Here is a 26,642-nt window from a genome sequence, read left to right on the forward strand (position 1 = left end):
AACCTGTTGTTTCTTGGGGTACAGTCAGAGCACAGTTTGGGACAGGGACTGGCTCTTGCTCAGAGGGTTTAATCTGGTTTAACTAAATCCTGAATTTCCATGGCTGAAGTTCTCCAGGGTCACTGCAAAACTGCCAACAAGCAAGCCAGAGTGAGCCATGGTGTGCTTTAGTAAGGAAACAAGGCTTGGACAACCCCAAGCTAGATGGCTAAAAACTTCATGGTAATACAAGTCTAGAGCTTTCACTTGAAAATGCTGAGGATCCCTCTGGAATTTGCATTCATATCTGATTGCACTGATGCAATTTTAAAACAAACAGCTTGTTCCATAAACCTTTCATGTTATTTCTCTGGATTCCCCTGCAGTGCTGACAGAAGCATCAGCAGGAGCACTGTACCTTTGGAGGTGACTGCTGCTGTTTGGTGGGGTTGGCTGAGTGCTGATGCCGCAGAGCTCGGGGGATGAACTCGGGGGCCAGAGGGTTCAACACGTAGGTTTTCTTTAATTCCAGAGCTTCCAGCTGAGCTTTGATCTGCTCAAACGTGATGCCATGAAGACTTTCGTTCTCGTGGCACAGGGCAATAAACCTTTCCCAGAACTTCCTATGGAAATGATTTTTACAAACAGTGAGGAAGGCTCAATGGCTGTTATTAAAATGAAAACAGATTGATTATAACTGTGGGACACTTTTATGGTTTGTGTGTGCTCATTTCACACACCAATCCACCCACCCTGAACCTGCTCTCTGCAGCAGAACCCCACTGCACAGAGCAAAGCTCCCCAGGCATTCCAAATGGGCACACAGCTCTCTCAATGTGCATCAGGCCACAGCACTGGCTGGGCACACATTTGATATTAACGCCAGGGACAGCTTCAACTCGGAACTTTTTCCCAGAAAACTGTCGTCAAACCACGACAAAAACCAAAACCAGCAAACTCCGTGCTTAAAATTCTGGAATGGATTATTTAAGGCATTTATTTAAGCTCAAATAGTGACAGGAATTACACAGATTCTCAGTCCTAGAAGATGTCAAGAACATTTTCTGAATTTAGGCAGATCCTTCAGCTAACAAATACCAAAGCTAACAAAAGACAAATACAAAGGGTTTTGAGATATGCCCTCAAAAACACTCCACTGAAACACTTCAGAGGCACGTGAGAATTAGTATTTTTGGGAGTTTCTAGAGATTCTTTGGGATCCTCTAGTGGTAAACAAACAAAACCATGAATTCTAGTGCATGTCAGATTTCTCTATAACATACAGAAGTATTTTTGAGCTAAGAAAACAACCACCAGATGATGCATGACTTGTCTATGAAAATTCTGTTTCCAACATTTTGGAGGATGGAGCAATTATTGAAACCATGTACTAAAAGAACATTCCTCCCTGTCGTCTGCTTTCTCATGATATGTCTTTATACTGCTTTATATTAAAAAAAAAAAAAAAGTCTTTTTTCTTTGGTTAACATCCACAGCAGGATCCACACAAAATGTTACACTTATGATTTTTGGTTTTAACCTCAAAAGGAACTTTTTGGGTGAAGTTACTGAAGCTTAAAAGTTATTTAAATAAGGTCTGAAGATGTCACTTTAAAAAAACCCGACAAACTTGACTGAGGTATCTCTTTCAAAAATAAAAAGAGTAAAGGTGTGCTTGACTGTAACTTCTGCTTGTTCGCCCTTCAGTAATAAGGTCTGGCCTATCAGCAAGCAGTGTTCTTTCCCAAAACCTGCAAAATGAGACACTGCTGAACATTGATTGTACCAGCAGTGTCACATTTTGCTGAGTAGCTGATTTTGTGAGAAAGAACAAATGTCTGCCTTGCAAGAATGCTGTGATGCTAGCAATGTTTTTAAGAATTCAAAATCATTTTCTCTAAAAGCCCATTTCTGTTGTGATTTCATAGAGGCAAGAAATGCTCTTTTAAAATTTAGGATGCAAGTTGGCCCTTTTTCTGCATTTTGCTCTAAGGCAAATAGATCTTGCAAGATTTTAAATGAGAATTAAAAACAAAAATTAAATGCATCATCGGGATGCTTTAATGATGGAATTCCCTCTGATTAATCTGTTCAGTCACCAAACCTACTGCCAAGTACCACAAATCCACTTTTGCTGAGAATGCTGAGAATGCCCCAAGCAGTCTCTCTACACATGGAACACTTGTTCTGGGGTGTAAGAACAGAGAATAAAACCCTGCTGCCTCTGAGTGTGCTCAGGACTTTAAAGGGGGTGTCTGCCAAAACAGCTCTGTCTAGTCCAGCTGGAGCACACAGGAATGTAATGATTACCCTGGGCATGCTTCACAAAGCTCTCTACAACTATCATTACAGTCTTGACTCATTTTGACAGGTATTAGAATATTTATAAAATTCAAGTACACTCTTAACTTTTTTGAGGTCTGTTTTTGCTAACGAAATGTCACTTCTTTCAGACTTCTCTACTCCTGTTGTACTAAAAAAGAACCATCTTCCCAGCAGCCTCCCTGAGCCCCTCCAGCACTATTTTCAAAGAGTGAATATTCAATTATTCAGTGAAACAAGACAATGGTGTATTAAAGCGAAAGCTCAAGATACAGCTTAATAAAGTTTCAGTGCTCCTTGTTTCTTAATTATCTTTCACTTTTATAATTTGGAGCAGCTCTACATCTATAAACAGCTGCTGGTCTCCAAAATGCAAACCCAATCCTTAACTGCCAGCCCTGTAATTTATTTACCATGCTGACAGCCTATATTTTTATTTTATTATGTTTTTGCACACCCTATTTCAAATATTTTGAAGGAGCACTTGGGAGGCACAGGGGCTCCTTCTCATCAGCTCATTACATAAACCACTCCGTGCCTAAAAAACCCAACCAGGTAAAGGGAAAAGTGAACTAAACCCACAATTATTTCTCTGTCAGTAAGATGTTAGAAGCCATTTAAAGCAGATCACTGCGTTCATGTACAGATACTCCTGACATGGCCCCAGCAGGGAAGTGGTGAAATTCAGGTTACATTTCATAAATACAGTAAACAAAGGTTTGAATTCCATTTGGCTTTTTCAACTCTAATCTTTGAAAACCACATCCCTTTTCAATACAGCAGCAGAAGCATTGCTCAGGAAAGTAGAACACAACATAGATATAACAACTAACATGTATTTTTAGCTTTATTTTAATAATGTAGTCAGTGCACTGTTTCCTCTCTTCGACAATAAGCTGCAGGGTTTATCTCTGATCATCTCAAAATTTCAGCTCTTCCATCGAAAAAAAACCCTTTGAAGAACGAGAACTTGGAACCTTTAACGTAAGTGTTTACATATCTCAGCATTTTTCATTTCTTCATTTAGGTCTATAAAATGTAAATTCACTCAAATCTTAACAAGTTTTTTCCTAGTGTCATGAAGACCTATCAAAACACAAATAATGTTTTTCAAGTCTTCTATCATCTTACGACTGCCATAATATTCCAATACATTACATCACAATTTTAAACTCCAAATTATGCATTACGTTTATTTGTTTATAAAATTCTAATGGGTATACAAAAAAACCCTACTAGAAAGTAAAATGAAGCATGTTCAATTGTTAAGTGAAAATTTGAGCAATTATAAATATATGAAAAGACAGTTTTCTAGTGGCCAGGTGTAGGTGTCTCACATTTTTCCCTGTTGTACATGATGACAACCCTCACTTTTCCTGAATCCATCAGTCACAGCTAAACACATTTTCCAGTACCCTTAGCCCTGATTAACCAAGGAACATAGAGAAAGTACCTGCATCTTCCAATGGAACATAAAGCAATAGGATCTCCAACCACAGCTACCAAGGATTGTGCTCTTGTAATGGCAGTGTTGAGAAGTTTGTAATTAGACAGAAAACCATAATCCAAGTCTTCTGTTGAATCCTCCAGTAACTGTTCTTTCCTTTTAATTGGAGTTTGCTTATGTTTGCATGTGTGCCGTGTTCGTACTGTGCTGAGGAACAAAACTCTGAACTGTTTTCCTAAAGTGAAACAAAAAACATCTCTGAGATAATTGTTGCTATTTCTGTTCCTACCACTGCCCTTGCCAGCCAGATTTCACACCTAGATGTTCTGAACTCATAGTTACCCTTCACATGAAGAGCTTTATGCAAGAATAATAAGATTTAAAAATTTTAAAAGATGCACTATAAATAGCATATTCCATTACAAGAATACTTCCTCTTTAAAAAAATCACTTTTTCACCTTGATATTAATCACTCCTGAACTTCCTGAAATATTAATTATCTTTACAGCATTGCCTGTGAGTCAATAACAAATCTTGAATTTATTTATTCTGCCTTAAAAATAAATTGTGGACATTCTTGATTCATATTTTAAAAATCTCAAATACATGAATATCCACCATGAAAAAACAGAGCAAACCACTCACTGTCACTCAGTTACTTTATCATCTGCCTTTGTTTATTACTAACTAGAAGTGCAACCTAGCAACAGGCTATGCCTACACAAAATCCTTGTTATCAATGTGATTTCAGGAAGAAACACCTAAATTTTTAGACTCCTTGCAGTTTATTCCACAGATGGAAAAGAAATCAGTGAAACATTTTGAGGCTAAAGCTCTGTTACATTTGTATTTGGAACTCTAAAACCTATCAGTTTGTTAAAAACATTAAAATTCTGTTAAAAACCTATCGCTTTCCACAATTTCCACTCAACTTATTTTTTAAGTAAGGCTAAACTTCATTCTGAGGAAAGATAAAGATATATTTTTGAGAAAAGATAAATCGGATAAATCTCACATCCACTGAGTTTACAGTCAACGTTGGAGCAACATCTGTACCACAGCTCTCCTTTTGCTCCCACGGCTTGAGGGTAATTTTAGCAAACTATAGGGTAATTTCATTGAGTTCTTATTGCAGCAGACACATTTGCCCTTGGGCAGCCCAGCTGTGGGGCCAGCCCAGCTGCTCACCCTGCACGTTGAGCACCCTCTCCACGCTGACGTCGGACAGGCGCTTCTTGCGCAGCTCGGCGCGGATGCGGAACACCTGGTCAGCGTACGGGGTCACCACCCCGATGCTGCCGTCGTCCAGCTTGCCCCAGGCCACTGGCCACTTCCTCCTCAGCTCCTCCACACGCTCCACCACTTCAAACACCTTGGGGAAAAGGCAGGATTCTTAAAAGTTATGCCCCAGCGAGCATCAGTCCTTGATATGGAAAGGGAGTTAAAGCTTTGAGGCTTTGAAACACTTACACGACACAGTGTTACACAAGCAATGATATCACTGCATCTACAGTGATACTCCAAAATATCCTGGGTAAAACAATGTATTCACTATACAGCATCCTTTTTTATCAAGAAATAAGCTTTCCCACAAAAGTCACAGTTAAAATTATAAACTTCAAAATTATATTAATAATCTTAATTTTCATTATTAGGTTCTTACAGAAATGACAAGTGCACTAGGACATTTCTTGCCATATTTCAACTTATTTCTGTAAGTAAATGTACTGCCCAAATTGCTATAATTTAATTTTTATTCTGCATTTGATATATGTCATCTTATCATGTCTGATAGCTCTAGACACAGCATCCATATACCAGAGCACAATGATCTCCCATTCCAAAGGATACCATTGGGAGTTTCAGATAATTCATCAACTGCTAGTTCCTCTCTGTGAAATACTATGAAATGTGCTACCTGAGAAGAGTAATGTGTAATAAAACCTGAAAACCTCCCCCTGTGAGGAGACAGCCTCCAAGTAACCTCCTGCCAGAGCAGCTCCTTTCAACACACCAGAGGTACTGCACTGTAAAAGGCATTTCTGAGTAATCTCATATAGAAGGTTTGTGATTCCTTTTTTTTTTCTTTTTTTTTCCAAATAAATATTTCTCCAGCTATTTAAAGCATGGTAATTCATGGTGCTGTTTTCCTACAGCATCACAAATGCAAGCTCAGCCTCTTAAAGAAAAAGAAATCTGTTAATCCTTAAAAAGTCACAAATAGATTATTTTTGGCAATTTCAGAGGACAGTGAAAATATGAGACTGTTTTTAAGCATGTCCTGAATATTTTTGTGACATCAATTCTTGCATTTAAAAGCCAGCTCTATTAAAAAAGGGTAATAGAATAAACTTTGATATCTATAAAACCTGTAGCACAAAAATAATGATCTTTTGTACGTATTTTGGCAAGATTCTCTGAAATATAGCTTCTGGGTATGCATTTCAATTTAATACCACATAGAGAAATTTTAAAATGAAGACCGACAAGGGAAAGTGTATTTCCCAGAACAATTCTTAATATAGGCATCAATGAACCACAAGCTGCCCCAATGCAAACATCCATTAAGGGTCAGACAGAAAAAATCTCCCTCATCATCTAATTCCAGCTTTTCCTGCTGGTGTTTAAGAAGCTGTTGTCCTTCATTTCTGCCTGTGGCCATTAATGACTCACAGTTTTCAGACAGTTACTTGGCCACTGAAGATATTTTTAGGTCTTTTACAACTTTTTTTGAAATGGCAAAGCAATCCAAGTCGATTAATGAAAGCAGTCAGGTGTCCAGAAGTCACTGGGGCTTCATATTTAGGAAGATATTTTAATGCAGCAAAGAATGTTTAACAAGTACAGCAGAACAACAGCAAATAGGTTTCAAATTGTGCAGTAGTGGAACCCCACCATGATCAACAAGGGGAAACAGGCAGCTCTGCAGTGCTTCATAACAAGCACTACCCAGAAATTCCTCCTAAGCTTATGAAAATCACTGCTATTTCTTTGATTTTCCCTCCCTCCCTAACTGGAGGTGACTGGAAAAAGGCATCTTCCACTATGAAATGCATTATCAAGTCAGAAGGTGGGAGGTGGGTGCTGCTGCATGTGTTTGTTTTTGTGGGCTTGGGTTGTTTGGTTCTTTTAAAAACAAGGGAAGGAATGAGAATGAAAGTAATTGTAGAAAAATACCAATAAATCTATGTGAAACAAACAGAGAATAAGTTCTCACCTAAAAGAATCTCATCTGCACATTATCAGTTATGCACTGATCCTAAACATATTAAAGGAAATGTGAAATGTTACTCCAGAGGACTCTTATCTGAGTGGGAACATTTCTACAACAGTCAAAGAAATCTAAGTTTTACTTCAAATTGCAGTTACTCTCAGTTGCTAAGATACATCTATCAGAATGTCACATAAATTATCAGGAAAGACAAATCTTCTCTCCTGAAGAATGAGCCTGGGAGAATGAGATGCAGCTTACAATTTGCAGAGAAAAAAAGAAGGTAAATTAGTCGAAATGTTTACTACAATTGCAATTTTCATTACATCATGTTTAGCAAACTCCATGTTCTACTCTCCTAGTAGAGGACAATTTATGTCTTCCACCCACACTGAGCATAAATCAGTAAATTTGGGGGAGTGGAGCTTTAAAAAAACAATCAACAGTGAAAGCAAAGAAGAGTTACCTCTGCATTATTGTAAAAAGCTGTACTATTTTTTTCTTGCACATCTTCTCCACGTGCTGTGAAGAAAGTCAAAGGGTAGAAATCTTTGTGTGCTGGCTGCTTTCCACTTGCCATCAATTTGCCTTCATAGAAAAGTTCGGATGTGTAACTGTAACGAGGCAAAACAGGGTAAAATGTGGAGTCTACACATGAGCTCACTGATAAAATATGCAAATCTCCCTGATGAAATATGCAACCATAAAATACTTCATAAGGAAAACAGAACCACTGATTACTATTCAGCATCTTCAAATGATTTCTCTGAACTGATATTTCCCTTCTACAGACACAGCAGAAGGCACTAAAAATATGCTTCTCCAACACTTTTTCTACAAAGGCTGTTTTTTCTTCTCATCTAAAGCTTGACAAAGTTATGAACATTCTCACTGCTGTTCCACTCAGAAGTTCTGATGGCTGGAAACTGGGCAAAAAGAACACTTGCTGTCTGGCACTGGTTATTCCCCAGGCTGGACAATGAGCTTGCTCATGTCAGTTAAGAGTTATTGAACTTGGAAGATAAATTTACTACAGATTTCGTGTGCACTGAGCACAACGCAGGCCAAGCGTTCAGCTGTCAACCAAGCTTTTCTTCTGTGACTTCTACTCCAGGCTCATCTATGTTGCTAAGGACCAGAAACACAACCAGAATAGAGTTCCTCTGCTGGCAGCAGCCATTCCAGCAGCTGGCTGACTGAAAAAGAAATGAGGCAAGAACTACTTCATGGTAAAAGTAGGAGGGATAAGGCAAACTGAATGGAATGAGACAAAAAGGCAGCAAGGAGTGTTGTAAATGATGTATGCTATTGCACAATAGAGCTAAATTAATGCACTGGCTTCCAGTAATGAGTGAATTTTGGTATCATCTCCCTTTCAATGCTCAGCTTCCAACCTTAATGTTCTTTGGATAGCATTCAGAGGCTGCAGAAACCTGAGTAGAGCCTGACATGAAGACAACCAAAGCAGGAGACAGTGCAGCTAGGGGTCCATCCAGTTCTTCCAGGATTCCAGCTATTGCAGCTTAAGATGAAAACAGTTGCTCATGGAAAAGACACAGAAACTTGCCTGCTACAAAATCACCATCAAAGCACTGCAACCCACCCCTCACCTGAACTGGCTTACCCTGAACAACCCTGAAGAACATTGGGCTCCTCTCTGGGTTAGGCTGCGGCAGTCACTCCCCAGCAGCCAGGGGGCAAAACTAACCATATCGCTTCTGCAAATTAACTTTCAGTAATGACATCTCATTAAACAACAAAACTTTTCTGTATGGGCTGCTTTTTCCAATTACAGCTCCAAAGTCAGGCTGAACTAATGGCTCCTGCTTTCCTCTATTTCTCATGGTGTCTCTGCTTCAGTGAGGTAGAGATGATTAATGAGCCCTTCATCCTCCTATACTTCTGTCCTAAATGTCATGGTCCCATTTGTCAGGGGAAATTCCACAATACACAAAAAAAGAGACTTGAGACATCTCCTAAAGGGACCACCATGAGAGTGTTCAGCTGGTTTGACCTCACACAGCAACACCTCCCAGTGGAATTGGGCACACTGGACATACACCAGAGATCCAACCAGCCCCAGTGGTGTTTCTGCATCCTCACCTCGGTGTTCAACAAAGTGGATCTTTTTTGGAACTCCCTGTCTGAACTCCAGCTGCTGAAGTGAATTTTCATGATCTTTCAGAGATAAATGACATGGAAGTGATCTCTAAAGAAAAGCTGAAGTGATCCCTTCCTTTAAAGATGTTCTCTCATTTCAAACTCAGAAACTCAAAAAATGGGTAAGAAATTCAGTAACACTCAGCCTGTAACTACAAAGTCCATAAAGTGAAGACAGATCAAGCTATGTAAAAAATATTTTACATTCTCACTTTTGATTCCCCAGAGCACTTAAATATTTCTGCCTTTGCTTTGAACACAGTGATAACCTAATTAGTATGACTGGATACCAACATAATATTCCTCAGTACATATTTGAGCCAGGATTTAAACTTTAGCATTTTTCCCCATGATTGCACTTATTCTTTCCAGCACAGCTCATGGATGAGATCATTACACTGGCAGCCATTAGTTTATCACAGCATAAAAATGCAAACCCTCTGATTAATGTGTCTTGAAAGAAGTAATAAAAGATGTCAACAGTAAAGAAACACGCTCAAAATTTGACCTATTTTTTCCATTCACAGTTGCATATCCATATGTTCCTTACATTGCCCACAGCTTACCATTCCAAGATAATCCACCCCAGTAAATCTTAAATTCTGATATGGTTCAAAGAAGCACAGAGCTATATAATAAACTGATGGGTGGTTAAAAAGGGAAAGTTGGCTCTTCTTTGGTTTAGTGTGCAAGCAGCCAAAGCATCCCCACCTGAATGAGGGCTCTGTCCCACAGCCCTGGCAGCTGCTCTAGGAGTCCAAATTACCACACAGAATTACTAATTAACTTTGAAACAAGTAAGATTTCATGACAGAAACACTCCAGCTGTGCTCGGCTCTTTGGTTCACTGGAAGGCAGCAGTCAGAAGAAGCACATGATAGAGTGAAAAAGTTCACACCTACTTGATGATTGCTTCATGGGAGCGATAGTTCTCACAGAGCAGGATCCTGCACGGGAACTCGGCAGGGTAGTGCTCGTAGAGCCGGTCGAGCAAGGAAACATGAAGGTTTCTCTCCCTGGCAAATTCACTGTAGACAAAAGGACTGAGCTGTAATAGACACACACACACAAAGAAAATGTAACTAAATGGGTGGACTCGGAATTTCATGCTCCCAAACATATGTATTTGCATCAACCCAAAAATGAAACCTCCCTTTCACTGCACATTCATCGTTGGAAGACACAGGCCATGGTTATTCCAAAGAAATGCTCCTGCCTCCCAGAAAAGTAACAAAAGACCAGCATGGTCTTAAAGGAACAATAAAATACTCCATAGCTATGCAAAAAGCCCTTCTATTTACATCTAACACTCCCAACTTTGTCTAGAATGACTTTACACCATTATTCTGACAACCACTTCTACAAGTCAGTTATTACCACAAATAGTACAAATCAGAAAACAAAGAAATGTTAGTACCATTTAAAAAGTTAAATAGAAATGTTATTGAAAAAACAAAAACCCAGTGACCTATTTACTAAACTCCTACTGGGCTTGTTTAACAATAAAACCAACATCTACTACAGCAGGCAAAATAGAATCAAGGAAGATGAAAATCAGATTCTTAAAATACAATTTCCAAGTGTAGAAATTAAGCCAACCTATTTTGTCATTCTGAATTTATATGAGTCAGCTACATATTAGTTTTTGAAATTTAAATACTGGACACCTGATAGAGGATCTTCTGTAAGACCCTGAGCTATAGAGCAGCCTGAGTCACACAAGCCCTGGGAGGAATTCATACACACAGCTGGTCTGATAAGATCAAACCTGAAGTAAGAATTCCAAACTCTTGAAAAGCATTTTGAGAGCAGTATTTAAAAAGCACTACTCCAGTCCTTGGCATTACTAATATAATTGAAACTATCCAGTAGTGTTAAATTATTAGTGGCAACACACATTCTGAGTTTGTTACTGTACCAAAGCAAACATCCACCCTACTGCTACTGTGAGATGCAAATAGAATTAAAGGCAAAACTATAAAAACAAATAAATCTGACCTAAATCAATAAAGCAAGTAAAACTGACTTTTCCAAGCATGCCTACAGGCTGAAAAATGACAGGCATAATCAGTGTTTTAAACTCTCCAAACCAAGCAGCTCCTAGGCACTTTGCAGCAACATAAAAGCACTGGCTAGTTTCAACTTCCCATTTCTTACTTGTTCAAATCTTCACCAGATTAGATGCTTCTAATAAAAATTTAAAGTTCTCTCAATTCTAATTCTCAGTATTCTTGAATTCTTTTAAAAATCAACAGGGAATACAGTCATAAACTCCTGACTGTAATAAATATCCTCACATCTTAGATAACATCCCTGGAATTCTCCTTGGCTTCCCCATCTATTATATGATTTGGTGCAGATAAATAAACTTAAATAGATAAATACAAATATTATACATATGCACTTCATACTCAAAAATTGCATAGCTCTTACCTGCATATGGTCTCCAGCCAAGACAATTCTTGTGTTTTTGTTAGCTAATGCTAGAGGCATAATCGTTTCACACTCCATAGCTTGAGCAGCTTCATCTAACAGAATGTGTGTAAAAAACCCTGTAAAACAGAGATATCAGCAAATAAATGAAACTTGAAATTTGATAAAATGAATATTGATAAAAATAAATTGAACTTAACATTCTGTATTCTGATAGTAACCAAAATTGAATTTAAAAAAGTAAGGCTTACACAAATTAATTTCTAGCAGCTACTGAAAACCACACAATTTTCACACCCATCAAATGACCAACAGTGGTCACCTGGTTGCCAGTGACATTAGCAGGAGGCCCCAGGTCTGCCTCTTTCTTGTGATACATATGAAATTAAACACGTTTTATCTGAGCCCTCCTTACCCCAAGAAGAAATATCTCTTGGCAAACCATCCCTCAAAGGGTTTCTCAAATCTGAAAGTTATTTTGCCACCATGAGACTTGAAGAGCTTTGGACAGTCACAAGGAATTCCTCGTGTACTTGAGTCCTAGTAACTATTTTATATACTAAAGTTCCCATTAAAATTGCACACATACCTGAGCACTTTGCTGGTTATGGGCTTAAAGGAATGTTGAGGGGGAAAAAAGGAACAGAAGTTGAAGGAAAATTTAAATTCAACCTTATGATAATATTGGACCAAAAGTTTGGTGGGAATCTATGCACTGGAGAACATGCACTTGAAAAAAAAACTTGGCCACTGTAGACTTATATTTTATAAAATCTAAACTCAGGACAGGTATAGGAGTGATTTTAGACATTGAAGTTTGTGATATATTAAGGTTTAAAATGAAGTATTAGAGGACCTAGTGTACCATCCAATTCAGATTGCATACATAAATATGTAGCAATTTTCTTTGGAAAATACAAATTTCATACAGCTGCACGCACATTGCTATGGCATGACTGTACACAGCCCGCTGCCAAACAAAGCAGCTATTTCTATCTAAAGACCCAAAAATATTTACCATAAATTCCATATTAGTTTTCTTTGTTGCAACAAATGCTTAAATGTAGCCATAAACAACTAATCCTAACAACTTATGTAAAGAAATTCCACGATCTCCAAAAAGCAGATGTATTTAATTTGGAGATCAGGAAAATAATAAACCCTAAGCAGCCTCTGCCCCAGAAAATCAGTCTAATATATTTCAGTTTAGAAAACAACCCTAAATGTATCATGTTAACAAAGACAGGGCTTGTATGTGTGGGAGTTGCTTGAAAAGCTAAACAACTCACAAAATAAGGAAAAAAAGCTCTCTGTTATTTATGCTTACATGCTCCACTGAGTAATGACCTTAATGAGCATAATATTCAAAGTCAGAATCTCAAACAGAATTTTCCCTCTTGGATCTCAGAAACACCAGATCATAGATAGCACTGCTTCTTTATTTAATTTTTTTTAAAGAAGGAGAAAAAAAAAAAGAACAAGCAAAAGGTTAATTAGAATGCAAACAGTTTACAGCTTTTTAAATAAACAATTATTCATAAAAAAAAAACAAATGAGCATATTAAGATTATCATAGTTTACTTTATTTTTTAACAGTTCCAAGAATTGGGTAAGGGACCAAGAGTGGCAAGAGGAAGATACTTCTTAAGCATGGACACTTCTTGTCTAGAAATTCTCTCACCTGGTTCAAGATCCAGCTGACATAGGTACTGTGATGTATTTAAAGTAACAACTATTACTCGTTGCTTAAGAATGTCTTCTTTCTGTGGCATCTGAAAGGTGGAATGTGTGCTTGAAATCAAACAGTACTGATGCACAACTGGGTGAACAGTCTTTACCCAGCGATTTCGGAAATATACCCTAGGAAAGAAAAAGGGGCTTATTTTCCATGAGCTTTGAACACAGCCTCACATTTCAAATATTTCAAACACTAATATTCTGTTTCCTGATAAATAGACATCATCTTCAAGAAGAAAACAGCACTTACATGCTAAAATGTCTTGGCTTCACCTTCTATTATTGCAGTGCAGTTTTACATACATGAACAGTTAGCAGGTTTTATTTCACATAGAGACATCTGTAAATTCTTCAAATATTTATGTCCTGTCATCCTCACATCAAAGCCTATTTAATATTAAACCTACAATAAACTAATTTTAAAATAAATATTTGCTGGCCTGCAATGTAACTATAGCCCAGAGTATGGAACTGACAGTGGTCTGCACATCTCAGCCACTGCAGCTGATACATGAAATACATTCAAATCTCATTGTTCCTTTCACCCATCCCATGTGTTATCTGAATTCTACAAACCAAACATGAGGTGGATTCATCTTTTTATCATACAGGGCCATAACTGTGATACTCTGGATAAAAGAATGGGAAAACAGTGCCAGAAGTTTGGCTGGAGTCTAAAATATGAGGACATTGGCTGGACTTCAGATTGGACCCTTCCAAGACACATCTTAACCACCACCCCATGGGATCAGTGATGAATTTTTCTCAGGAAGGGATGACCTGTTACAGCCAGTTTGGCTACAGAAGACACAAAGCTGTGCCCCAGAACACAGAGGACAAGTAACTCCACAGGGTGAACACATCCAGCGAGGAGCTGGATAAAGGTGCCTTGTGACACCTCCATCAGGTGTTTCTCACCACCATAATCTCTATCAATAACTATAAATCTGAAGTAGAACCTTTAAACTACAAGAAGTTATTGTACAGAAATTAAAGTTTAAATTTATTTCCAAAGATGAAATTAATTAATTTCAGTTCTAAATATGGGATTTAATACTGTTCGGTTTATCTATTCATTATTTTATTTCTCCTGCACCCATAGTTCAAATCCCAAATTATTAATAAAGTGTTTGGAAATGTGTAATTATGCACCTAATTGCAGAGCATGATTGCACTGGCTGGACTCTAGATATCACATGTCCACCCACGTCTGAAAATTACAGCTGAGCTCCATGTGATGCGAGAGAAACGAGTACTAGCGTTAGAATAAATCTGGTTCCTGAAGATACATTGTCCATTTTGGACAAAATTAAATTCAAAGGCACCTCAGTACCCTGAACAATTTTTGATTTGACAACACAACCAAGGCAAATCCACTGGAGGATTTGGAGACCAAAGGTAACTCCAGGTAAAACTGAGTTCAGTGCAGGAACAACCCCCACACTCCTGAGTCATTCTCAGAACAAGAGGCTTCTTATGTTACCCCCACAGATTTATTTCTTCTCAGCTATCAAAGGGATGAGCTTTATTTGATAAATTGTTATTACACCAAGTCATGGCCTAACATCTACAACAAGGGAGCAAGATAACCCCTGCTCCAATTATCCCAGCTTTTTAATCCTCAGCTTTTGTGTGCTTCACTTTTCCAACCTTAACTGAGGTTATACTTACCCACCACCTCACAGGAGCACTGTGAGCATTACTGAGTTTATTGGGAGTTTATGTTTGTAAAGCACTTTGAGATTCTTGGATGAAAGGTGCTATTGAAATGCAAAATATTATGGTTATTAGACATTATTATACCATGCACTGTCTTTCATTACAGAAATTCAACTGTGGGTGACTCACAGATTGGCTGACAGCATTTCAAACTGCATTGCTGCTTACCCATTAATTTCTTTTATTTTGATGTGAGATCAAATAGGTATCCCAGAGCTATTATTCACCACTGGCATAAAAACACCTGACAGATGTGACTACTTCGAAAATGTCATGAGAGAAGTTAAGCCTCACTGAACAAGGACTTTCTTTCTCAGGTGCAACTCAGGCTAATAAAATCACCCATAATTTCATTATTAGGTGTTTCTTCCTCCAAGATGGAAGAACCAATTATAAAAATAGGGTTTACCAGTTTAACACAAATCATAACATTTCACCCTGCAAAGTGCCCTTCTGATTAAACAAAAGACTAAATTTCTAAAATGTTTAGTCTTAATCCTGCATGAGCCGAGTTCTTGAACTCCAGCAGTCAGGTAGCTACTAAGCAAAACACTCATTAGGACCCACAACAAATTTTATTATTATTTGGATACAAAGTGGGAAAAAGCTGAAGCCACTTTGTTCTTTGAACCCAAACCCAGCCACAGCTTACAAGAGATTTTTTTTCCCATCAAATTCCTCATATCAAGGCTTTAATTCTGGAGAAATTAAAACCTCGCAGGGTAAAGGTTTACCCAAACCACAGGCAGTGAAATTACTGGCACATACATGGAACATTGCCTCAAAATGGAAATCCCAGAAGATTATAGATTAGGGACTCAATCTTCTGCAAACAAAGGCACTGAATATATCCACTGCATTTAATGCTTGGTTAACATGCAAGGAATCTGCATTTCCTTTGGAAATTTATTTCTAATTGTGGCATCTGGATACCTAGAATAGAAGCCTCAATTTGTGTGCTTCTCCAGCCAGTGAGGCAAAGAATGCAAGAAGCTGGCAGCTGACCAGCCTGTGCTTCCATCACCTTCCCTGCCATGGCATCACAAAAGAAAGTTTCCCCAACTATTTCAACCAAGTGTCAGTCAAATCGAGTAGTTCCAGGCTGGGATTGCTTCTAGCCACTTAAAATACACTTCTAAAATGTAATAAACGGGGAGTCTGGAGTCAGAAATCTGAGGGAGGCTAAAAAGAGCTTCATTTGCACTCCCGTCCTACAACAGTGATTTCTTCTGGTGACTCCTTGCAACAGTGGGGACTGAACTTCAGTTCTTCAAAACTTCCCTGTTCTGAACTTGATTCCTCTCAGCTCAGAATAGAAAGGCCAGGACCCTCCAATAAACTTTTCTTGGATACATCCCACCTCCTCGGCTTTGGTGCTGTTACTGCTCACCCTGCTCACCTGAAATCCCTCCAGTAAAAAGAGCACAAAAATTCAGAGGGAAATCTAGCAGGGTAATTTCATGTCTGTGTTAAGATACCACTAAAAACAAAATAAATCTAACTAGTCCCAAGAAGCCTGAAGGAAACTTTAAAAGCACCTGGTTTAGATCCATCTCCAAAGAGAGGCTCATTCTCACAAACCAGTGTGCTCACAAACCAGTATGCTCCCTGAGATGTAGAAAATATGTGAAAAACCTGTCCTGGAACTTGAAAGTTCTCTTTTTTTAATCCCTTTTTCCTTTAAGGATGGATAAGATGGAAACTAGAGTTTCAAGAAGAAGGTCATTGGCAGAAGAGTAATTTATTTTCCAAACTAATGTTTGGTAAGATGAATTAATTCCATTTTCAGTACAAGAACTCATTTGGAAAAAGGGGCAATGGTCTTTTAAAACCTGCTGGTTTTGGTCTGGGTTGCTGTTTGCTTTCTTTTTTAATTCAACTCTGGCTCCTATGGGCTATTTTTTATAACCTGGATAATTCTCAGCTAGCAGCCACATACTAAAGCTACCTGGTTCCAGGATATATGCTGAACTTACACACGAATGTTATGATCAAAGTAGTAAAAAAATTAACTGAAGGGGTTTCACTGAGATATTTTTAACAGAATCACCTTATTTCATGACACTCCTGAACTGAAGATATTAGTTTTATTTATTCCTAAGAAAGACCATGCTTAGGAATAAATAAAAATACTCAATATACAAATAAAGGCTGGATTAACATCTTTTTCCCTTAGTAATCAATATAAAATCAGTATATGGAAACAACTAAATCTGAAATATGCAAGTAAAATAATACTAAATTCGTATTATAATAATACCTCAACCACTGCCCAGCAATATACAGTGGAATTGCTGCTATCTGCTTGCTGGAGCTTTTTGGAGAGGGGAATAATGTGAATTCTCCTGCTACAGTGCTCTCCTACCTCAGCACCCACCTCCAGAAGGTTCCAGCAGCTGATGGAGACAGGCACATCCACAGAGTAAAAGAAAATACAAATCAGGAGCCAATTACTCCCTCTTCCATCTCTGACTCACCATCTAAATGTGCCTGGCTGCCCCTGCACACTAAAAATCAGGTGTTTCACCATCAAACAGAAGCACTTAATCCAGGCTCCCTCCTCCCAGCTGGAGCTTGGGTTTGGGTTTCATTTCTTCAGAAACATTTCTGCATTCATTTACATAAGTATATGAAATTGTTTCAGTGTCAAGTTTCTCCAGTAAAAGGCAGATTTTGGAGTGTGCCCCTAATACAGTTGACTCATCTAATCAAACCCAGGGGCATAGGTTTTTTCTGGGTAATAATCTGTTTATGGGCATCAGGACTATAAGAATTTGGCCTTCAGGCTTCACTGGTATTTCATTTAGGTGGAGAAGTTAGATTTAACATAAATTCTCACTGTTCACTCTGACTGTATTTTCCAAAGGGCACAGGAAGTTATTTTATTAAGAGATAATACAAATTTATAACATGATATTTAAACAAAAATCCCCACAAACTGTACTTTTCAAACTTTTATGTCACATCACTGACAGGATAATTTATTTAATGTACATCTTACCCATGGAAATATCTACATGATTTTCAGTACAAAACCTTTAATAATTTAGCTCTCTTTCTTTAAAAACAACATAAATATTATAAAATACTGTGTTTCTCCCTAGTAAGCCAACTCATAACTTGTACAGTAAATAAGGGATAAAATCTACAGCAGTGTTCAGTTATTTAAAAACACAACGAACTCTGCAAGCAGCACATCTACCTTGAATAATTAACTGCTTCCACTCCACTTGATGCTTCCTTTTAAATACTGCAAGAGGCTCAGATCCCCCTGTTTAATCTAACAGTAATGATTTTAATTTGAAAATACACCTTTACAACAGTCTATAAGGGAGGTACATCTATAAATAATTTTGAACTGGGAGTCTCACACAACTCCAGTTTGGATTCAGAAAAATTGACCTTTAACTCCTGCCAGAGCAGGTTAATGGACTTTGTGCTCAAACAACATTATCTGTCCGATTTTTTATTTCAACCATACATTGTGGATCCATTAACATATATACACAACACCAGAGGTGCCTCCATTTTTTAAAGTTCAATTTTTTATAGAGGTGTCCTGTCTATGTGAACAGCATCAGATAATCTACAGCAGCACTTTCTGAAGGCTTTATAACAAATACTACAACAATTAAATTTCATTTCAAACATAAAGTGACGTTTAAGTTATGTGCTGTGATTCTCTTGGCAAATATGCAAATAAATTTTAACCATAAGAAATATACTACTTTTTATGTTTTTCATATTTCTGAGACTGAACTACACAGTTGAAAACAAGGTAGCAACAGCCTGGCAACAATAAAACTGTATTTAACTCCTTGCACTGTTAAATCACACTTCAATATTCCCAAAAGGGTCAATTACACACATTTTTTTCCCTTCAGAAAATTCAGACTCCATAAAGTTTTTCATCCCAAAGTGCTTTACAAATCACCTTAAGACAATCTGTGTTAAAATACAACCAGATCAAAGACATCTTAAAAAACAACACTGCCTTCTTCCCCTTGGCCAGACCCTCAGTTTCTGTAAAATGTCACATGGCAACCAAAGCAAACAGACCTAAGAGAATTTACACCTGTTGCAAATGCAGCCTTTTCACATAACTTCACTGGCTTTACTGACATTGCATAAAATATAAGTCCAGGATGGCTTTTAATAGCTAGCAAGTAAACACAGAGTCATTTTCTTAGTAATATTATAAACTCACCCACTGGCATTCAGAAAATGATGCCCATAATTTAAAAAATATATATATATACACCAAGTTAGCAGTATAAAGTATACACTGTGATTACTGGGCAAAATGTTCCCAGGAGCAGATTTATGTCCATAAATAAATCTTCCTCAACTATTTCCATGCAAGTTTACCCTCCTTGCTCTTAAGATTCTGCTTCCTTTTTTTTCTTAAACCAATTTCCCCAATACACATTAAGTAAGTACATTTCAACACAAACAATCACTTCACACTGACTTATCAGAAGAGGCCAAACTACTTTCACACGTTTCTCTAAGTAAGTAGCTCCTATGACACCAAAATGTTTCTCCAAGAAGCCAGGTGGGGAGCCCCAGTTTCCAAATTAGCCTTGTAATTTTGAGTCAAAATTTTCAGAAATTAAAATAGAACTAAAGCCCATTTTATTTTATCATAGTAGCTTTTAGAGGACTGTATCAAAAGTTTGCTCATTAGGAAAGACACATTTATCAACAGAATAAAAGCTTAAAAAAGGATGTCTTTATTTTTATTTAACAAATGACCGAAAATTACGTTACAATACTTTACATTCCTTTTAGGCTGTTTTTAAAAGCATTGCGGGTAATGCCAATATGCTTTTAAATGTTCTTTAACCTTTTTTTTATAGACACCTTTTCTTAAGAATAGTATTTTATAGATACATAATAAGCCTTAAAAAAATACCTGAGAGGTCTTGCCTGGGGATTGCCTGCTTCTACATATGGATGTAAATAATCCTTTATGTAGAGATCAGCAGCACTATTAGAATGGGTGCAAATGAGAATCCTGCTGGAATAAATGGATGCAAATAAAAAAGCAATGAAGAAACAGAAAACAATTCAAAGCAGTAGAATACAAAAGAAAGGAAACAGTGGCCATCTTCCTGCACATTCTTCTTCATTAACTACTCACTAACCTACTGCACTTCCCATGATTCAGCCCTCAGCTCAAACCCTTCAGTTATCAGTTACCAAACAGGTTTTCAATAATCATTTTGTAATTAATCTAGACTTGTTTTAAAGACCAGCTTTATTATCTACCATGCTGCAAAACTTCCCATGCCGAGCAAATCACAGCCATTCTACACAACTTCCATTTTAATTCATTTTGTTCTAAATGGCAAACACAAGCCAAGATTATAAAATTACTTTATCATCCCAAACAATGAAGGACGGCTTGGGTTTGTTGGTTTCTAAGCTGGGTGGAAATTCTGTATTTCTACCTTTGACTTGAATTTTAGCAAAAAAATCACATCCTCTGAGCTAGTGGAGCCCTGCTCTGCGTTCAGTGCCCCCTCTCACCTGGTGTCCTGCTGCTGGAGGATGTGCTTGACTGCCTGAGCCAGAGTGAAGGTTTTTCCTGTCCCATAGGGACCGATGATAAGAACAGGAGGCAGCTGTATGGAGAGTGGGGTGGTGATAGCCAGAACAGCCTCTTTCTGCTTCGCGTTCAGCCGAGGGTCCAACTGCTCATCCCATTGCCTGCGCAAAGGTTACAAACCGAGGTCACAAACAGGAGCTCTCACAATCCTCTGCCAGGCAGAAATCAAATCAGGGATGGTTTCAAAAGTGTTACAGGAACTGAAGAGCCTTTACAGAGCTGCTGTGTGGATTGTGTTGCTGAGGCACATGAAACAAACCAAAAATTCTAGCAAAACAATCATGTTTTAATCATAATAATTTGCCATTTGCAATCAATCAGTTGTGCGGTGGGGTTTCAACCTATTCTCAATTTACATCATCCCACCTAACAACAGTTAACCTGCAGAGCACCCATTTTAGAAGAAGGACATATTGCACCATTCCCTGATAAAAAAGCAGGTAAACATACTACGATTTTTCTACTATTATCATGCAAATAAAAATTCCATTAGTTATGTTTTTTCCCTGCAGCATTTACACTGTTAACTTTAAAAATAACCAGTTATACAACCCAGGGCTTGGTAGAAGTTATCTAAAATCAAATTTAAAAACTACTGGCTACCAATTAACTACAGACTTCACTTTTTTTTTTTTTTTTTTTTTTTTTAAGATCATCAGGGCACATACCTCTAATGGGAAAGAAGTCTTAAGCAAAAGGATTTTTGTTGTAAGCAGCCAGTGATGCCAGCATTGGAGGAAGATGCTTTCAGAAAATTCCAATAAGCATAAGAAGTTAAAGATTTCTAGACAGAGTTTTTAATATTCCCACTGACAGATTTAAAAGTAGACATGCATAGTAAAAAACACCTGTCACTGCTGCACATATGGCCATACTTTAGTAATGTGATCTGCTTTGGTACAAGCACCACACTTCTTACAGACTGGGAAAGTTTCTGTTCAGAAGTAGTTAGCAACAGGGAGCAAGATCAAGAGGGAATTGACTGAATTTTAACTTTTAAGATACTTATGAACAACAAGCTGGCAAGAGACTAAGAAATATAGGAAAGGAACAGCGACATAAAACAGACATAGAAGAAAAACAGGAAAGACAGCTTGGAGTTAGCTTGATTCTTAAGGAAGGACAAATCAAGCCACCAGATGGAACTGATTTAAACTGAACTATAATCATTACATATTTTATTTATGTATACAAAAAAATACAAAACATTATAGAAACGTGCAACTGGGATGTACATAGAAGTTCTATCCTACTTGCCTTGACTCCTTTTTATTGAACTCACTGCTATTCTCAAACACTATTTCCTTGAAAGATTCACTCTAAACCTAATTAAGTCAGTGAACAGATTGTCACTGACCTCCATTAGCTTTGTAGTGTAACTCTAAACAGAACCTATTCCCTTCTTCCTCTCAGCTGTCAAAGCTCTGATGCACACAGTGATCATCCCACCAGAACACTGATCCCACCCTTGTACTGGATCTCTTCTTACAGCTCCAGAAACAAACTATAATTAATTTTTCCAGTGGTTTTTATAATACTCACTGTCTCAGCTTTCTGACAGATTGTTTTCCTTTTAATGCCTGGGCTATCTGCTGATTTCTCCCACATCACAATCACACTCCTAATTCTCACCTTCAAGACCCCACACGACTCCTCCCAGGCTATGCAGACTATCAGTTCCACATTCCTCTCATTTCCCTGCTCTCCAAGCATAGAAACCTCATGACTTTTATCAAGAGCAAGAATACTGACCATATTCCCTGAGCCACACAGCCTCACATTTCTCCTCCCTAAGCTTCCTCTTCCAGACAAACTATTTTCACTGCATCAGCCTTAAGTTTCTTTAGAAATATTTATATAACACAGGGGTTTATCATTTCATAAAGGAAACTGTGAGATGCGTATAGAAAGAATCTCTGGGCTGCTTGCAAACACAGGGCTGGTCTTTAGGAGTCATTGCCACACCTTCCACAGCCACACCCTCTGGCCAAATCTGGGCTCACTGCAGCTCAACAAGTGCTAATGGATCAGCCCTTGCAAACTGGACCCTGCACTCCTGGGACCCTGCAGAGCACTCTGGAACTGGCACTGCCATTCCTATAAAGTATCATGTTTTCAGGAGGAGAGCAGCACAGAAATTAACAGCAGCAGGTTTGTTCTCTGCAGCCACAGTAGAACTGTGATGCCTCCAAACCTCCAGCTCAGCCCCAGAGAAAACCACTCAGTGGGTTCTGTCCTGGGAGGATCATTCCTCTTGTTTTATTCAACACAGTTGCCCTCCCCCCATCATCAGGAATGAGGAGCAGGCTTATTTCCTGTTTGAGGACAGATTTCAGCCATCTGCTCTGAGAAATACAGAGCTGCATTCCCACCCAACCTTTGATTTTGAAGTGTTAGTGTACCTGTTGGGACTCCAGGGTATGGTGGGAGTCATGCTGACATCTGGAAACAAAATGCCATTGTCCTTAATCCTGTCCAAGGCATAATGCATTTCACAGAGGGGTAACCGGTTCAACTGGAACTGAAGCTCAACCTGCACAACAAACCAATAATAAACAGAGAGGTGAACAAAAAAGGTTCACTTAGAAAATGCTCATTAGACTTTGCTGTACATTATACATTTTTATCTTCCTGCACAACACTGGCTCTCAGAAGAAAACAGCAAACAGCGTTCAATCCAAAAATCTGTGATAAAATTAACTTGCTTTTTTGTTGTTGTTGTTTAGAATCAAAGATAAATATAGCATTTTCTTTAATTGAATTTTGTTGTTTTACTTGTAAGATTTTATTCCACTGTACCTTTGGAAAAAAAATAAAGGGAAAGCATTCTTGGAATTTTTTTTTTTTAAATACAAAAAACACTCCTGGAAAACATTATTGTCCTAAAACATTGTTTTTAAAAATGTAAGCTTTCATCTCCTATTGTAAGAACCTCAAGAAAATGTCAGGCCAGAAGTTTTACCATATTAATAAATTATATAAATCAGCAAAGATAAACTCCAAACATTATTTCTAGTCAAACACTCTGGAATAGCATAACTTGTAATTTTTGTTCAATTATTAGGACTCCCCAAAAGTTAATTTCTAACAATTAGCTGCTTACCAATACATTCTTGGTTTTGTTCTCTCAATTACAGGTGTTTCAATGCTAGTAAATAAAAGCTATTGTCAACATAAATTCTGGTACAAAGCCAGAAACATCACGCAGAGCACTTAACATTCCTGATTCAATTCAGAACAGAACAATGAATAGTGAAAGTAGTTGACACACACACACACTGAAAGGGTAAAGAGAAAAGTACATTCTAAATTTGAACAAGGGATAAAAGCATTTCCTGAGGAAATTATTCATTAAAACAGTTCACTCAGATTATCATTTACACTGATTTAAATTTGCAATAATTAATCTCTCCAGAAACAAATGAATCTGATCAGAGTATTATGCCGAAGAACTCCACGTTCACAGCAGAAACCTTTAGACAAAATTTGACACAGATCTGCACTAAAACCAGTATAAAAGCACTAAAAACTGCAGAAGAACTTCAAGAGACTAATACACATTTTTAGGTTTATTTCCAAAGCACTGCTATCACTATATATTTATGTAATTACTGTGCTACAAATCTAATAAGCATTTTTGATTACATAGGAGTAAGTAAGTCTCTTTCTGAGATTTACAATGAGTGTGAACATGTTACCAACAGCAGCCACATCACTGCAACGTGTCTGGAAAAGCACCCCCCCCATGGAAGTAGCAATTATTTAACAATTTCCATGGCCATCTGTAGGAGAGATTCCACATCCACCTGACAGAAGCTGGTTCCATCCTAGCAATGAGGAGATGAGAAGAGACTCAGAGCAAAGGTGACTGAATCTGGTCCATGAGCACCATCCCAGCTGAAGGTGCAGCCCCTGTGTCATCCCAGAGAAAAGCCATGGAGGGGGCAGTCATTCCAAATGTACCCCCATGCCCCTGAGAGCAACGACCTGCTCTCAGATCTCATCATTTTCTCCTCTAGCACTCACTGATCTGATGTTAGCCCATTCTTACTTAATCACACTTTAATCTCATGGTAATTAGTGCTACTAACCAGAAAGTTCAACAAACACAAAGCAATACTAGAATATATTTTTTACAATTATTTTTTGACAACTTACATAAAAATCTTAAGAAGCCCTTGACAATTAAAAAGGAAGGACAGAAGGAAGGAAAAGAAAAGTGATCACTTATCTTTCAAAGCCATATAAACTCCCCTCAGGAACCTTCTCCTACGGAGGAGAATTTGCCATACAGAGGAATAATTTATTCTTTTGGATTTAACTACTTGTTGTACCTGACACTCCTTTATCTACCCACAAAGCTCCTTTCCCACCACAGGAATCACTCTGGTATACCAGTAATGTTTACTACTTGCAGATCATCTCCTTCAAAAGGCTTTGTAAATTAGCATTTTCTTTTTCCTACTCTTATTTCAGTATTACAGTATTCATATCATTATGTAGCATGTAAAATCAACACTAGCTTTGCTGTAAATAAACAATGTTTGCTTGTATCCCTGCAGAGTGTAGCCATTAACTTTCCATCTCTGGCAGATATAGAGACATTAAATATTCATCTTGACTACCACATTTTACAGCAAGATGTACAGCCGTAAGTCTGAAGACAAGGGCAGCAACAAATCTGACAGCATTAAGCATGGAGCTCACAGAGGTGTTTGGAACTGCTAAGAAAACTTTTTTTTAATAGGACACAAGAAAATTCAAGAATTCTTCTTCCACCCCATGCAATTTGTGGCACCCAGCCCCTCAGCCCCATTCTGCACAGCAGGGCTGGCACTTCTCAGCAGTGACAGCACAGCTCACCCTGCCCCATGGGCACCTCGAGCTCCTCCCCAAGCTCTGTCCTCCCCATCCCTCCCCAGGGCTGATTTGTCCACCAAGCACAACCTGCAGATGTTTGGGAAAGGCTGCCACTCAAATGGCAATGATCCCAAACTCCTGGTTTGATCTATCCAAGGAAAATATCTTTGCCCAGACAGACCCAAGGCTGACAGAAAACCACGTAACCTAACAAGAGTAATTTAAATGCAGAAAAACTTGATGAAACGTGATGCTTGTCTGGGTGACACTTTAACAGCCCCTTCTGGGAGTCCAAGCAAGGTGCCTGGCATTAAATATCTCCTATTATCTACCTGCATTCACCACTTTCTTAACAGCTTGTGATTTGTTTTGCTTTTAATACTGCTTGGATGGAATCAAATAGTTTTATTTGTTGTTGCAGAGCACTGAATGAGGCCATCTGGGAAGGAGAGGCATGTAACCTGCTTTAATATACTTTCCACAATCAGAAAACAGTGGGAAAGGAAGTTAATCCATTGCCAGGTTCCCAGAGCAGGACAGAGAACAGAGGAACCACTCCAAGAACAAAAGGGTGGCAGCAGCCACAGTGCTTTAAAGTTCACTCCACTCCACCTTTATGAATGGTTTACTGATAAAAGCAGAATTGTGTATTTATTATAGTTAAGCCAGAACAGCAGGTAAACAAGGCACCACCAAGTTTCTGAGACTAATTGTAAGGAAAAGAAAAAGCAAAGAAACTACCCAACTTATCCAAAATCCACAGAAATCAAAGCAGTGCTTAAGAATCACATAGGGAATATCAACTCTACTGAAGAGAGCAGAAAAACCTCCAGCACCTTTAACAAAAACTCTGCATATCCAAATTACAACGCCCTCACTTCTAAACTGAGGATTGCTTTCCAAAATTTCAGTTAATAATAATCATAAAAAATTCCTCATCATTAAAATTCATTCAAATATAGGTAATGCTTGAAGAATCTGACAACTACTTCAATGATACACATAAAAAGTACTAAATGATTTTACAAACAACATTAGGACTCAATTTCTAATGCAGAATAGATCTGCTGCCTCGGGCCAAGATTATTAAGACACTCAAGGAAAAATTAGCCAGTTCCTGAAGCCCCAGCTCATTTTGCATTCCAGTCAAGTTTCAAACACA

The 26,642-nt window shown here is 38.1% G+C and overlaps 1 protein-coding gene across 7 annotated transcripts in view; it reads right to left on the reverse strand.

The window, feature by feature from the left end:
• HELZ (helicase with zinc finger) overlaps positions 1–26,642 on the reverse strand; it is an 86,031-nt gene that overhangs the window by 19,658 nt on the left and 39,731 nt on the right. For 5 of the 7 annotated variants that reach the window (XM_021537158.4, XM_021537177.4, XM_085556680.1 and 2 more), the window contains 10 exons: positions 23,023–23,153; positions 20,542–20,721; positions 19,925–20,029; positions 13,235–13,413; positions 11,554–11,672; positions 10,023–10,168; positions 7,427–7,574; positions 4,938–5,121; positions 3,755–3,983; positions 398–602 (listed from right to left, as the gene is read on the reverse strand). In XM_021537158.4, coding sequence (XP_021392833.2) covers positions 398–602; positions 3,755–3,983; positions 4,938–5,121; positions 7,427–7,574; positions 10,023–10,168; positions 11,554–11,672; positions 13,235–13,413; positions 19,925–20,029; positions 20,542–20,721; positions 23,023–23,153 — 1,626 coding nt within the window. The remainder of the gene's footprint in view (positions 1–397; positions 603–3,754; positions 3,984–4,937; positions 5,122–7,426; positions 7,575–10,022; positions 10,169–11,553; positions 11,673–13,234; positions 13,414–19,924; positions 20,030–20,541; positions 20,722–23,022; positions 23,154–26,642) is intronic. The other 2 variants (XM_021537167.3, XM_085556681.1) reach the window with 1 other exon arrangement.

This window comes from Lonchura striata, chromosome 18, assembly GCF_050655825.1.
Source record: "Lonchura striata isolate lonStrDom1 chromosome 18, ASM5065582v1, whole genome shotgun sequence".
NCBI classification, from domain to species: domain Eukaryota; kingdom Metazoa; phylum Chordata; class Aves; order Passeriformes; family Estrildidae; genus Lonchura; species Lonchura striata.